Below are 15051 nucleotides of genomic sequence, written 5' to 3' on the forward strand. Positions count from 1 at the left end.
AAGAATTGAGGGTTTATATGGGTATTCCTTGCATACTGAAAATGTGCGTAGTGTACATTACTTCAAAGGTTGTATGAGTTATTCTGAAGGTATGAGGTCTCTATTCCTGGCATCTATGTGTTGTACTGGGTTATTAAAATGTATGGTGTGTCATATGTCTCCTGCAGAGGGCAGTCATCACACTCGTGTCTCCAGATGTCCTGTATCTGTTCAGAGTGCAAGCTGTATGTCTGGGAGACCAGCGCAGTGACTTCAGCCAAACACTTTTATTCAGAGGTCTGTCTAAGTTTAAGTAGCTTTCTGTTCGTAAAAATTCAACATGATCAATTGCTTCATTAGTACTGATTGTCATGCTGTGATTTATTCTTCAAGCAAACACCACAAGGATATTTGAGGGCACAAGGATTGTGAAAACTGGAATGGTGGGTAACTGTAATTTTTTTTAAATAAGGCCTATTCACACCAAGGACAATAACTATAACAATAACTATAAAGATATAATTTTAATAGTTCGCACACACCTATAATGATTACAGCACAGAGAAAAAATATAATTGGAATCACTTTCACAACTAGTTTTTCTAGCTGATGAACCATAAAACATTGACAGCCAATCAGAATCCAGTTAAAGCAGCAGACATCAGAACTACAGCGCATGCTCATAATATCAGAACATTATTGTGTGTTGGTGTGGACGCTAGTATAGTTATCTTAATAGTTATCAATCTTAAGCCAGTTTATTGGTTTGTTTGCGCATGTTAAGAGTATTCCTTTTCTTTTTCCGCCCCTTTCTAGCCCACAGTTTCCCCCGCCTCTTCGGCAGACATGGCGCCTATAAGCTCAGGCTCCTCTACCTGGACGTCAGCTGGCCTCCCCTTTTCCTTTGTCTCCATGGCAACGGGAATGGGGCCTCCATCCAGTGGAGGACAAGCCACTGTAGCATCTGTGGTGACCAGCACTCTGTTGGCAGGACTGGGTTTCAGTGGCAGTGTGATTTCTTCCCTGCCAGGATCGTTTTGGCCAACCCACTCTACAAACTCAGGACCCACACCCACTCAGCATCCAGCCACTCCCACTGCCGAAAACACCCCATCTGACAGCAACATCCTGACCTCGGAGAACAACACTGAAGCAAATGACAAACAGGAAGATGACCGGGAGAGAGAGGAGAAAGAGGAAGAAGAAGAAGAAGAGGAGGAACAGGGAGAAGAGGAGAAGAAAAAAAAGGGGAAATATGTGACAGTCAAGGACAAAAAGCAGGACAAGACGGTGCCTCGAAAATCACCTGCCCCTGTCCCAACTTCAAAACACAGGGAGCGGGGACGAGAGAGGGCTGATGTTAATGCTGAGAACTCCACATTAGCCCCTAGAATAGTGGAAGAGCAGGTGCCTCGTGCCACAGAGAGGCCTTCTGCTGAGGATTCATCAAAACCAACTTGGCTGGAGGATAATGATACTGCAGACATGCAGCTTCCCTCCAGCTCCACAGAGACATCCAAACTCACCAATGAGGAGAAGGCGCACTGGCCGTACTACATTCACACTGGTAGGTGGGCTACAGACTTGCTGTCTAAAATGGACAAAAAGACTATTAAAATTAATAAGTTGTGACAAATTGGACCAAAAAATAATAATTTACTTCACCTTATTATATTAAAATATATATACACATATACATATGTCACGACTTTCACTTTCATACTGACTAGTTAAATTTGAAATATTGAAATGTATAAATGCATAATGTTTTTAAAAGAATAAAATAAATGCATAATGTAAAAATGTTTTTGAATTTTTATGAAATAAATAGTTTTATTCATTAAAGACACATTCAACTGGTTAAAAGAGACAGTAGACAATTTAACACTGATACAAGAAAGATCTATTTCAAAGCAATGATATTCTTTATTTGAAAAGTAATTTTAAAACGATTAATGTGATTTACACAAAAATACTAAGCAGCACAACTGTTTTCAACATTGATAATTAGAGATGGTTCTTAAGCACCAAATCAGCATATTATCAGCATTCTTGTATTTTTGATCAAATATGAGTCGTGACATGTTAAAGTGACGTGACATACAGCCAAGTATGGTGATCCATACTCGGAATTCGTGCTCTGATTTTAACCCATCCAAAGTGCACACACACAGAGCAGTGAACACACACACTCTGAACACACACCCGGAGCAGTGGGCAGCCATTTATGCTGCGGCGCCCGGGGAGCAGTTGGGGGTTCGGTGCCTTGCTCAAGGGCACCTCAGTCGTGGTATTGAGGGTGAAGAGAGCACTGTACATGCACTCCCCCCACCTACAATTCCTGCCGGCCCGAGACTTGAACTCACAACCCTTCGATTGCGAGTCCGACTCTCTATCCTTTAGGCCACAACTTCTCCAAATGCAGTCTTGGTGAGACATCTTGCAAAAAATAAATAAATAAATAAATAAATACATAAATCTAATTAAAAATTACCAACCCAAAACTTTTGAATGCTAGTGGATGTAAATATTATGACAAAATAAAAATGTATTAAAATAAATATAAAAATTTAATTAAATATAAAATATGTAATAAAACAAAATTAAAGAATATAAAAATATATAAATATAATAAAAATAAATAGTCAGCAACAGAATATAAAGTTCTATGGAAATATAATAAAAACATGTGCATGGATTATTGTAAATGTATGAATAAATTACTGAACATGTGTGAATGCAATTGCAAGCATTTATACCAAAATAGGCTGTCCATCTAATATAAAATGGTTTAAAACTCTGCCTTTTGTATTTGTTACCTTGCTGTGGTCTCCTTTGACCACCATGCAGAGAGGAACAGCATCTCCACTGTCACCCGAGGCCCGATGTCATCATCCAGCCGGATGGAGTGGATCATCCCCCTGATGGTGGTCTCTGCCCTCACGCTGCTCTGTCTGATCATGCTGCTGGCTGTCCTGATTTACTGGAGGTAAGACACTGTTGAAAAACCACAGTTTGTAAGGCAGAGATTAATTATTTATTGACCAGCACATTGATCTTAGATCATCTTAGGCCTTTTTTGTGATCTTAATAGAGAAGATAGCATCTAAAATCCGTTCTCTTCATCTGCTTTCCTTATCTTGTAACAGCTTCCACATTCATCCATCTCATTTTTGGAGCTTTGGGTTTTTTCTTTTGTGGACGTATGCATCACCTAATTAATATTCATGACAACATGTTTTGTGAAGTAGATCTGTCTGGTCATGGTTGTGGCTGGTTTGTAAACAGTGTATGGTCGCTCTGACCCCTGAATCCACACCTCATCTACCTCTTTCTGCTCCACCTACTGGCCTTTATAAACCTGGCTCAGCTCCCTGGAGAGGCCCAGCCCCATCTGCCCGCCCTCTCCCGGACCGCTCTCAGCCCCGTGATAACCGAATTAAAATCCTCCTATGGAGCTTCCTGCCAAATACCACCATCCTCCTGTTCAGTCTTGTGTTTGTATGTGAGCTAAGAGGTTGCGGGCCCCCTAGGGACCATGAGTCTTGTGTGGAGGGACCCAGCTGTGCTCCAATCTGTGAAGCTGACTCTCTGAGTCTATCATTTAAAATGTGAACACACAACAGTAATGCAACATTACACTAAAACACTGTTTGTATTACATTATATAAAATGATTGATTTTTTGTTTTCATTTTTTTTTATATTTATTGATTATTATAATATGTGTTAATATTTTGAATTAGCTTTTATTTTTGTATATATTTATATATATATATTTTTTTTGTTTATTTATATATTTTCAGTTTTCTTTTTAATGTCATTTTATTTATTTATTTTTCATTGTAGTATTTTTTTTACTTTAACTTAAACCTATATCGGTAGTTGCCAAGGTAACTTCTTGTTTTTCATGTAATATATATTTTTCATTTATGTTATTTCAGCTTTATTTCAATCACAGAGAACAGTTTTTAATAGTTTTAGATTTAGTAATTTTAGCACTTCAATTAAGCATTTTTCCTGGTAGTTGCCAAGGGAACTCTTATAATTTTCATTCAAGTTTAAGTTCAAAATTTTTATCTAATATTCATCTTTTATTTGAGATTCATTTAAATATTTAATGGTAGTAATTGTAGTATTTAAACTTAAACAACTTGGAAATGTTGACATGAAAACTAACTGAAAAAAATGTTTTTCATCTGATATTTTTTATCTGATATTTAAACATTTTTTTCATTTTATTTAGATTTTATGTTTCAGTTACCTAAGACAATTTTTTGAGGTTTTAGTTTTAGATGACAATACCAACACCAGCTTTTCATAGCCTTGTAAAACAGCACTAATTTTGACAGTTTTTGCCTACAAGTTTCCAATTGCAATACAATTACATCAGCAGACAATTCATGGAACTTGAAAGGAAAAGATAATAGCAGTTTGATTTGATCACTTGATGGCTTTATAAAAGGGTTGATCAGTGACAGTTAAAGTGAATGAAAGACAGTTTGCAGGGTAATCAATCTGTTAAGCGAGTGGAAGGAAGACAAGTGACGAGATGCAACTGCTCCCCCGAGAACATGAAGGCATACGTTTTTGTCAAGACATCACCATTTTCAAATTTCAAGAACGTCAAGAACAAAGCACCCGAGCGAACAAAAGCCATTCAAAAGAAATTCTATTCTCGTTTTCTCATAGCTGGAGTTCATGCGAGTGTTTACCAGAAAGTATGCAATTATTTGCTTAAAATGATGTTCTGATGTTGCCAAGGCGATAGGCTAATGAGAGGTTTACGTAGGCAGGGTTCCATCTGGATGGCTCAGAGGCTTTCAGTCTGCTCAGACTCACAGATGCCCATTAAAGACCAAAGATGCTCCACTCATCTCCATGGTACATTTCTACACGTACGCATGAGATCGCCTATGAGTTAAAGCAATTTCAGAGTTGATGCAGAAACGCAGATGGGGTATGATAAGGGGTTATATTTATTTTTTTTACCATTCGCCTGATGTGGATTCTCAAGGATTAGACCGCAGGGTCCAAAACTTCACTGAAGGACCCTTCTAATCTATACCATTAGTCTAATGTCTCTAAACAAACACACAAAAGATCCCCCATCATAAAAAGGTCATTAGTGTAGGGTTCCTGTCCCCCCACGTCCTCTCTCCTCAATCCCCCCTCCTCCTTCATCAGAGCTCAGCGAACATTCAGACCATCATTCCTTTCTTTTAATCTCACCTCCCAAGGATGAGTAGCATCTGCTCATTGCTCTGCATAAAGTACAGGTAGGAGCATGCTTATATAGATGCTTCAAGGGGATTACATAAAAGTAAGTCTTCGATCAGGGATTGGGAGGGTCTGTTTTTGTGCACTGAAAAAGAAATAGATTTTTTAAAAATTGATCCCAAAGCAGCAGGGTGCAAAGTTTGGCTGGATATATCATCATTTTGCTGTTCATGTATATTTTATAACCTACAGTAAGAACTAGATGTTTGTGGGTGTCTGTATTAGATAATGCATTTTAATTCTGAAAATGTGCCAGTGATAGACTTTAAAATGCATTATGAGTTTATTTTATTATAATAAACGTAATAAAAAGTTATAATTAACTTTATTATAAGGATCTTGAATGGAATTACTGTCATGCTGTTATAATCTTAATTTGTCGCCGTTGAAATGTTTCCAATTATTAAAGACAGGGTGTTATGTAATATAAATAATTAGTTACATTTATTTATCATTACATTTATCATGTAATGTATGATCTATATTAATAATGATAAGCTTATATATGTCTGCCAAGCTGATTCATTCATTCGATATTATGCCATTTTGGGATTTTCAGCATCAGCCGATAGCATATACACTTGTACAATGAACAGAAGTTTGTTTACTGCTGTGTACAAGGATATTGCACATTTTCTTTTTTCAAATATTGAATTGAAGCTAATACATGTTAACAAAATTAAGTTATTGTGTGAAAATAAATAATTTAATTAACTAAATTGAATAAAAATAATAACTCATTAGTAGACAATTTAATTTGAATTATTTATTTTTTAAATCAACCAAAAGTCAAAGTGCAGAGATATTGCACATTTTTTGTTTTCAAATATTTTATTATTATTTTTTACAATTATTATTGCTATTTTGTGACCAAATACTTAAAATAATTATAATAATAATCATGTAAATAAAGTAAAACCATTTTATGTACAAATCATGTGATCAGGTTTTATTATGTATTTCAGTTTATATTATGTATTATGTCATACATGTGTACAGTATATTTAGGCGGTATGCTTGGTATACTCATTCTTTTGTAGTTATGGACTGATATCATAGTTGAGGCTGAAATTCTAGGATATTTCTTGAACGGAAACACGGGTCAAAACAGCACAAACAAGAGTGTACATGACATGTAAAGTGGATTGTAAATTAGATATTGATGTTAAGTGATCACTTAACAATTCTCAGCAAGCAGGAGGCTTGATTACCATCCGGATTACCTGCATTCCACTAACCTGGACCATTTCTGTTTTTAGGAGATTCTTCCAGACTGCACATTTGTATATTGAAGACAGGAACTCCCCCAGAGTGATCCACAATGACAGCCTCCCTGTCCTGTCTACAGCGGGTGAGTCGCTAAACAAACATACATCAAAATACAATGTGCTGCAAAAGCTTTTATTTTATGTATATTTATTTCATTGGAGTTCTTTAGTTGTGATTTCATCAGCAAAGGTTATCCTACAGTGGGAGGCAGCTGTCTATTTAGAAAGCAAAGCAGCTCAATAGGTTTTGACATGGCTGTATTCTGAATCTGAAATGGATCAATAAGATATAAGAAAGCATAGCAGCAGAATGAAATGATGCTTTAGAAATATACCTGATCAGCTGACAAGTAGTTATTACTGAAAGTTGTTAAAATACATTCATATTATACAAATAATTGATGAAATTATATTAAAATCCAAACCCTTACTAGCGTTCAGAAGTTTGGGGTTAGATAATGCTAAATGCAGGGTTTTTTTTCTATTCATCAAAGAATCCTAAAAAAAAAATGTGCATGCTTTCAGTATGAAAAACCGTTTCTTGAGCACCAAATCAGCATAACAGAATGATTTCTGAAGGGTCATGTGGCACTTAAGACTGGAGTAATGGCTGCTGAAAACCATCAGAGGAATAAATTACATTTTAAAGTATATTCAAATAGAAAACAGTCATTTTTGTAAGAACATTTCACAGTATTTCTCTTAGTGCAGCCTCAGTTTAATGTTTTCAAAAAACATTTAAAATAAATTACAGAGCCCAAACTTTAGTACGGAGTACATTTTTGGTGTTTTGCTGTATGTTCACAATGCTCTTGTGGAAAAGGACTTTCAAGCTCAGATGATAGGTTTGTGTAGGGAAGAATATCTCTTTTGTGTTTCATTGCAAAATTAAAATCATATTGATTTTTAACTGCACGAGGATGTGTAAATAGCGACAGAATTTTCATTTTGGCTGGACTCTTTTAATGATAAGCATTCATATCTTGCCGTTTCTCAGTTTTTGAGTGGATGCATATTTTATGTTCTGTGTGGTACTGTTTGTCGGGGGGGCGAATGAAAAGTCTGATTGCTCACTTTGGGGTAGTGCATGATTTTGTGAAATTGCATGAACTGCTGTCATTATTGCCACTCATTTCTTTTGCTCTCTATCTGTTTCTTTCCCCTCCTTCTGTCTCCTCATATGACGCAGTGCAGCACTTGAGTGACAGGTCTATATAACTGTAAGCCAAAATAAGTAAAACTAGCCATTAATGTTTATGAGAACTCCATTTGAGGTGATAGTTTAATGTCTCTGCTGTAATAGAGAAGTCATCAACAAGCCCTGTTAAATCGAAGAAGTCGTCTGTCTGTGCATGTCTCAGTGATTTAATAAGAAAGAATCTTTTCTGTTAATTGCATAGACACTGAATACAGAGCGGGGGTGTGATTGATGTGTGTTTGATCATCCTTCACAATGGAAAAGCAGTAAATTCTCCAGGGGATTCTGGTCTTTTTAAATATGGTCCCAGCTGTTTGCTTCCCAAGGCTGTAATGAACCATACCTTTATAAGTCCATTCTACGTGACAATAGACCATTAGTCAGGTCCCTTACTTTGATAGATCACTGATGAGCTTTATATGACACAGATGTGACCAAATATCATCACTCAGAACTCAGGCCATAAAATTAGGGCGGATGGATTTTGGTTCCAAGTCTTTTGTCACAAGGAAGGGTTTTTTTATAAGCTTTTATTTAAAGGATTTTAAACATCTATCCCTAAATAAGAGAAAAAAAATTACAGGGCCCTCCACTAATATTGGCACCCTTGGTAAATGAGCAAAGGTGATTGTGAAAATAGATCTTCATTGTTTATCCTTTTGATCTCTCTTAAAAAAAAAACCTATCATTGAAGTCAAATAATGAAAAGGTATTGCATCATCCTTTTTTCCAAGATAACAGCTCTGAGTTTTCTCCTATAATGCCTAATGAATTTGTAGAACAGCTGACAAGAGATCAGAGACATTTCCTTCATACAGAATCACTCCAGATCCTTCAGATTCCCAGCTCCGTGCTGGTGCTTCTTCTCTTTAGTTTACCCCACTCACTTTCTATAGGGTTCCGGTCAGGGAACTGAGACGACCATGGCAGAAGCTTAATTTTGTGCCTAGTGACACATTTTTGTGTTGACTTTGATATTTAGAAGCCATAGAAGCCAGTCCCATATGAAGATAACAGTCGTGTATGGTAACTGAATATGCTGGATTTTGTTTTTGGATGAGCGAGGATGATTTTTCTTGAAACCCTCTCGAACAGCATGTGGTGATGTAGGGGCAGTAGACACACGTCCTCTTCCAGGTAGATATTTAACATCTTTAGTTGATTGGAACTTCTTAATTATTTCCCTGATGGTGGAAATGGGGATTTTCAATGCTTTAGCTATTTTCTTACAGCCACTTTCTATTTTGTGAAGCTCAACAATCTTGTGCTTGTTCTTTCTTTGTTTTACTTCTTGTAATGGACGATTATGGGAATATATAATTTTTATAGTCCTGTGGAAAAGGAAGTCATGGCTGGACAATTTCATGCTCACCCTTTTGTGCTAATTTTTTTTTAATATAAATGGGAATATAGTTCAGAGATATTTTACTCGTAAAAGTTTATATGGGTGCCAATAATTGTGGCCAACATGCATTTGTTGCAATCTATTCATAATGTGAGGTTCCCCCCAGTTTCCATTGTTTTACTTAAATTAAAGTTTAGAATTTTGTGAATTTTTTGAATGAAAGATCAAAAAGATAAACAATGCAGATTTATTTTTACAGCCACCTTTGCTCATATTTGCCAAGGCTGCAAATATTAGTGGAGGGCACTGTAATATTATAATTTATTCCTATTTTTATTTTTAATTACAGAAAGTCCTATTTCTTTTTCCTTTTTTATTTTTTATTTAGTTTTATTTAATATTATATTTTAATACTAAGTTTATATATATATATATATATTTTAATTATAAGCCCATGTCCCTAAATATGTGTAAAAAATACTAATAATATTTTGGGTGATTTTAATGCATTCATCATCAATTTACATCAAAATGTCTGGCTTTAAACTGGCAGTTGTGTAGTATGATGGTATGGTTTGAGTTTCAGATGACCTGGAGGCTGTGCCAGTCAGGCATTTCATCAAACACATCATGGAGCTGTACTCCAACAAACAACATGGCTTTTCTCAGCAGTTCGATGTGAGTATGGTCTTTGTAGTTGGAGCGTGTGAGAATGTGTGTATGTTCTCTGTACATGTACCGGTGCTCCAGTAGCACAGAGGCACAGATGGCTATGGGAAAAGGACTAATTAAAGAGGAGCGCCTCATTAAAATCACTTCTCTCGCTGGAGGAATATATGCAGGAATGCAGGGAAGCTTGAGTCTGCTTCATGCCCACAGCAAACATTTACAAGATCAGAATCCAATATGGACACATCCAAAAGCAAGACCTACATCTCTTAAAGAATATTTACTTAAAAACTGACAATTACCAGTATCTGAGATGCAGTAGGTATCAATTCATTACAGAGGTGCTTTGTTTTACTGATATAGAAAGACAAAATCTGCATGACAGATTAATATCTGCTTCATTACGGCTCACTGGGGAGCTAATTATTATGCTGCTGTATGACATTTATTTAAAATTGCATTGATGTGACAATAATTAAATTATTTGGACAAATGGGGCAATTTATGTAAATTCTAATCAAAGTGTGGTTAATTACTTGAATAATTAACTGATTATTTTGTAAATGAGTCTTAAATAATTTACCAATAATATGGTCAACAAATATTCGAAACCAGTATAATAGGTATTAATAAGTATTTATCTGTTTAAAAAAAAAAGTTACAGTTGTCACAACCTCAGATAAAACCTAGTTATCATATTAGAGGGAGTTTTTATTTTTAGTTCAAGATTGTGTAAAACTTTTAGACAGTCGAATTAAACATTGCATCATGTTCTTTTTTAAATGGCTGATAATGTTTACAGTTTGTCGCATGGGAAATAGATGGTGAAAACAGTGAATTGGTGTGCTGTTTACTTCACTTTACATCTGTGTATTCCATAGTCACCGAAATCATGCATATTGTGCACATATACATGCTCTATATATTGCAGAAATAGGATGAGTAGTGTAGTCTGTGAATTATAATAACTGCAACTAATAATTTGAAATCATACCGTCCCTGCAGGAGGTTCAACACTGCACATCTGAAATGAAGATTACAGCAGAACATTCAAATCACCCAGACAACAAGCACAAAAACAGATACATCAACATTGTTGCCTGTGAGTTATTATGTGGCAAACATGAACATTTACCTTCTTAATTCATCTGTGATGAAGTGCTAGCAGTGCATAGAAGATGAAGAAAAAATATATCAATATCCATTTAATATCTCAAATTCTGATTTGAATGATACATCATTTATTGCTTTTTAATTCCCAGATGATCACAGCAGAGTGAAGTTGCAGCAACTGTCTGGGAAAGACTCCAAGCACAGTGATTACATCAATGCCAACTATGTAGACGTAGGTATTTTATTACCAAGTGCATGCTTGTTGCTTTAATGTTTGTTTCATAATTAAATATTCTCCCTCTCAGGGTTATAAAAGACCCAGGGCTTATATAGCCGCTCAGGGCCCTCTGAAGTCCACATTTGAAGATTTTTGGAGAATGATTTGGGAACAGAACACCACTGTGATTGTCATGATCACCAACTTGGTTGAGAAAGGCAGGGTAAGTGATGAATATCCGTTACATTTTTTTTAAAACAGAGTATGCTTCCACATCGTTTATTTAATATGCATTAGCATAAAAATGATTTGAGAGTCACGGCAGATAATTTGATGGAACTGTTTGCCCAAAAATCTAAATTGCTGAAAATGTACTCACCCTCAAGCCAACCAAGATGTAGATGGTTTAAAGAAATGTAGCATTACATCACTTGCTCACCAATAGATGCTCTACAGTGAATGGGTGCCGTCAGAATTAGAGTCCAAACAGCTGATAAAACCATCATAATAATTCACAAGTATCAAAAATCTGTTAAAATCTTGTGAAGTTAAAAGTTATTTGTAAAGAATCCATCATTAAAATGTTTTTAACTTCAAACCATTATTTTCCGCTAAAATATGCATGATGCTTTCACTATTTTTTAAATTGCTCGTTTTCTTGCAAACAAGCAATGTTCATTTCACAATATGTTAACTGATGTACTAGAGTCATGTGGATTACTTTTGATTACTGTGATGTTTTCATCACCTGTTTGAACTCTCATTCTGATGGCACCCATTCACTGCAGAGGATCCAATGGTCAGAAAATGATGTAATGCTAAAATTCTCCAAACTGGTTCTGATGAAGAAACAAATGCATCTACATCTTAGGATGTCCTTTTCATATTTTGTCTAACTATCCTGTTAATGTAGATGCTAATGTTTCAAAAAGCAAACCAGATGATGCTTTTGTTGTTTTTACAGAGGAAATGTGATCAGTATTGGCCATCAGAGAACAGCGAGGTTTATGGGAACATAATGGTGACTCTGAAGAGTACTAAAGTTTATGCTTACTACACACTCCGCCATTTCATCATGCGCAACACCAAACTGAAAAAGGTTCGTTTGAGCATTTGCAACTGTTTACAGAGCATTGGAGTTTTCGATGCTGCAATTTGACCTTTGGTTTGACTCTCCCAGGGTCAGAAGGGAAGGCATAACGAACGGCTGGTTGTCCAGTACCATTACACACAGTGGCCAGACATGGGCGTACCTGAGTATACACTTCCAGTCCTCAAGTTCATCTCTCGATCTTCTGCGGCTCGTACGCCAGGCACAGGCCCTGTTCTAGTTCACTGCAGGTACTGTCTGCTATGGAATTCATCTCTAACCACTAGCGTGTGAAACGTGTTGTACTTTCCAACTGTGCAAGGTTTCCCATTCTTACATCATTTTCAGCAGGATGGTTGGAAGTGTTAGACTCTGCTTTGTAGCAAAATGAGATGTTGTTTTTATCAAACCATCTCTTTCTCTGTGTTCCACAGTGCTGGAGTCGGCAGAACAGGCACATACATAGTCATAGACAACATGCTGCAGCAGATAAAAGACAAAGGCACTGTCAACGTCCTGGGATATCTCAAGCACATCCGAGCTCAGCGCAACTACTTGGTCCAGACTGAGGTTATTACCAGTTTGATTTATTACACTATATTTCCATATATTCAAAATGCACACTCAAATCACTCACTTTTGCTGTTTTTTTTGAAGATTCTGCTTACTGCACACAACATACTGTGCTGTATATACTGTATACTCCAGACTATTTATTCAATTTGTATGTGGAATTATTGCCGTGTTCCAGGCAACCTGTAACCCGTATTTTTCCAACCTTCTACCCGTGAAAGTGTACCAGAACGGTAGTCAAACCCGTGACTTCCCACCTTTTAACTCATACTAGATTTATGTACTCCTAGTTCCCAGCTCTGACGTCACATAACCCGCGAAACAACAATGACAGCCCCTACGGATAATATTACCTATGGATGCGGTGTTTATGCAAGTGGTACACGGTAAGAAATAGACTTTAGGACAATATAACGTTTCAATAAATTTAATAATTTAGCTACAATTCCTTGCGCTCAGGCAGTTTGGCGTGACTTGCCTGGAATGCTACAAAGTCGTTAGTCATGGTTTGAAGTCGTGATTTACGGGCTCCAAAACCTGCCTGGAACGCAGCATTAGTAGCATGCAATTAAAAACTACATTTTGTCACATGACTTCATTATTTTGAGTGTTGCAAATAAGGATTATTTTTGTTAAACTAAAACTATTCAAAATAAATTATTTTAATGGAGAAAAAAAACACTGAAATTATATATAAATATTAGATGAAAAACATTTACTGGAAACTAGAAATGTTGCTTTGGGCCATTGAAGATGAAACACAAATCAAAAACTGAAAATTAAAAAAACATAACCTAAATAAAAATAGATTACATCTATTCAAAAATAGATGAACTATGAAAATATAAAAATAAAAGCTAATTTAAAATATTAAAATCTATAATAGTGCTAATAATGCTAAAATAAGTAATAATACTATTCATTCAGAATTTAAATCTAATTTATTTATCATTCCAATAATATTAAAAATAACACTAGTTCATATATAGCATCCAGTTAATAGTTATTTTGCATTTTGTGTTTTTACTTTTGGTAATCCAGTCAAATGTAAGGTCAGTTCAAGTGCATTGCATTGCGGGAAACAGTATGCAGTGTTTGTTTTTTGTTTTTTTGATTGTATACTGTGGTTTTTGGCTAATGTAGAATAAGGTTATTTGGGTATAATAAGCATAAAGGACATTTACATACTGTTTGCACTCTACATACTGCATACTGAAAATAGTAGGAGTAGAATTGCAGTATGCCATTCTTAACTTAGTCATATTTTGTTATTTACAAATATAATGTTGAGATATCACATGCCTAATGCAACATGGTTTGTTTTAATGACTGTGTATGTGTGACCTACAGGAGCAGTTTATCTTTATCCATGATGCATTAATGGAAGCTGTTCTTAGTAAAGACACCGAGGTGCCTGTCTGGCAACTCCATAGTTATGTCAACAGCCTTCTCACCCTGAGCCCCACGGGACAAACACGCATGGACAAACAGTTTAAGGTCCGGACTTGATGACTGTGTTGTGACTTTATGCAATTGTATTGAGATGTTAATTTTCTCAGTTCGACAACTAACTTGCTCCTCCATGTGGACGCTCTTGTAATTGTTCCTCCAGTTGCTGACGCAATGCAATTCTCACCTCACTGAGTGTTTCAGTGCCCAGAAAGACTGCAACAAAGAGAAGAACCGCACCTCGTCAGTCTTGCCAAGTGAGTCGCTAAACCTTCGAAACCCATACATCAAAATCAACACTCGCTTTGTTGCCAATATGAATTTTGCTGTATTCTTAGTATAAAGTGTAGCACAGTGTGGTAGCACCTTTTTTTTTCAATAAATAATAGTTAAAATGCTAAAGACAGTTTTTAATTGTATAAAAACATCTTTTTCTGTATCTAATTGTGTGTGTTTTACAGTATTTTTAGATCTACTTTTCATATGATATATAGTGTGTGTGTATCTATGTATGTATATATATATATATATATATATATATATATATATATATATATATATATATATATATATATATATATATAACTTGGGATATTATTGAATTATGTGTATACTGTTCAAATATGTATTAGTATTTTGAATGAACAGTGGTTTTTATATCTTCAGACTTTACATTTAAATTATTTAGTTTTTTATATTTCCATTTAGCTTTTGTTTATTTATTTATTTAAGCTTTAGTTTAAGGTTTTAGAACTTATTTCATTTTATTAGCTTTTATTATTAACTTTGTATTATTATTTTTCCAATTACCAACCATTTTAATGTAGTTTTCTTTTTCTTTTGAATTTTGTGTTTTGATTTTTGTTAGCAA

At 35.4% G+C, this 15051-nt stretch overlaps 1 protein-coding gene across 1 annotated transcript in view; it reads left to right on the forward strand.

Annotated features, from left to right (window-relative positions):
* The window catches only part of LOC132151636 (receptor-type tyrosine-protein phosphatase gamma-like), an 81917-nt gene that overhangs the window by 63484 nt on the left and 3382 nt on the right, over positions 1–15051 (forward strand). The window contains exons 11-24 of the mRNA XM_059559892.1: positions 168–276; positions 373–422; positions 796–1546; positions 2830–2968; positions 6518–6609; positions 9656–9747; positions 10744–10840; positions 11001–11083; positions 11157–11291; positions 12033–12167; positions 12249–12409; positions 12593–12728; positions 14082–14228; positions 14344–14437. Coding sequence (XP_059415875.1) covers positions 168–276; positions 373–422; positions 796–1546; positions 2830–2968; positions 6518–6609; positions 9656–9747; positions 10744–10840; positions 11001–11083; positions 11157–11291; positions 12033–12167; positions 12249–12409; positions 12593–12728; positions 14082–14228; positions 14344–14437 — 2221 coding nt within the window. The remainder of the gene's footprint in view (positions 1–167; positions 277–372; positions 423–795; positions 1547–2829; positions 2969–6517; positions 6610–9655; positions 9748–10743; positions 10841–11000; positions 11084–11156; positions 11292–12032; positions 12168–12248; positions 12410–12592; positions 12729–14081; positions 14229–14343; positions 14438–15051) is intronic.

The sequence above is a fragment of the Carassius carassius genome, chromosome 10 (assembly GCF_963082965.1).
Source record: "Carassius carassius chromosome 10, fCarCar2.1, whole genome shotgun sequence".
Classification (NCBI taxonomy): Eukaryota; Metazoa; Chordata; class Actinopteri; order Cypriniformes; family Cyprinidae; genus Carassius; species Carassius carassius.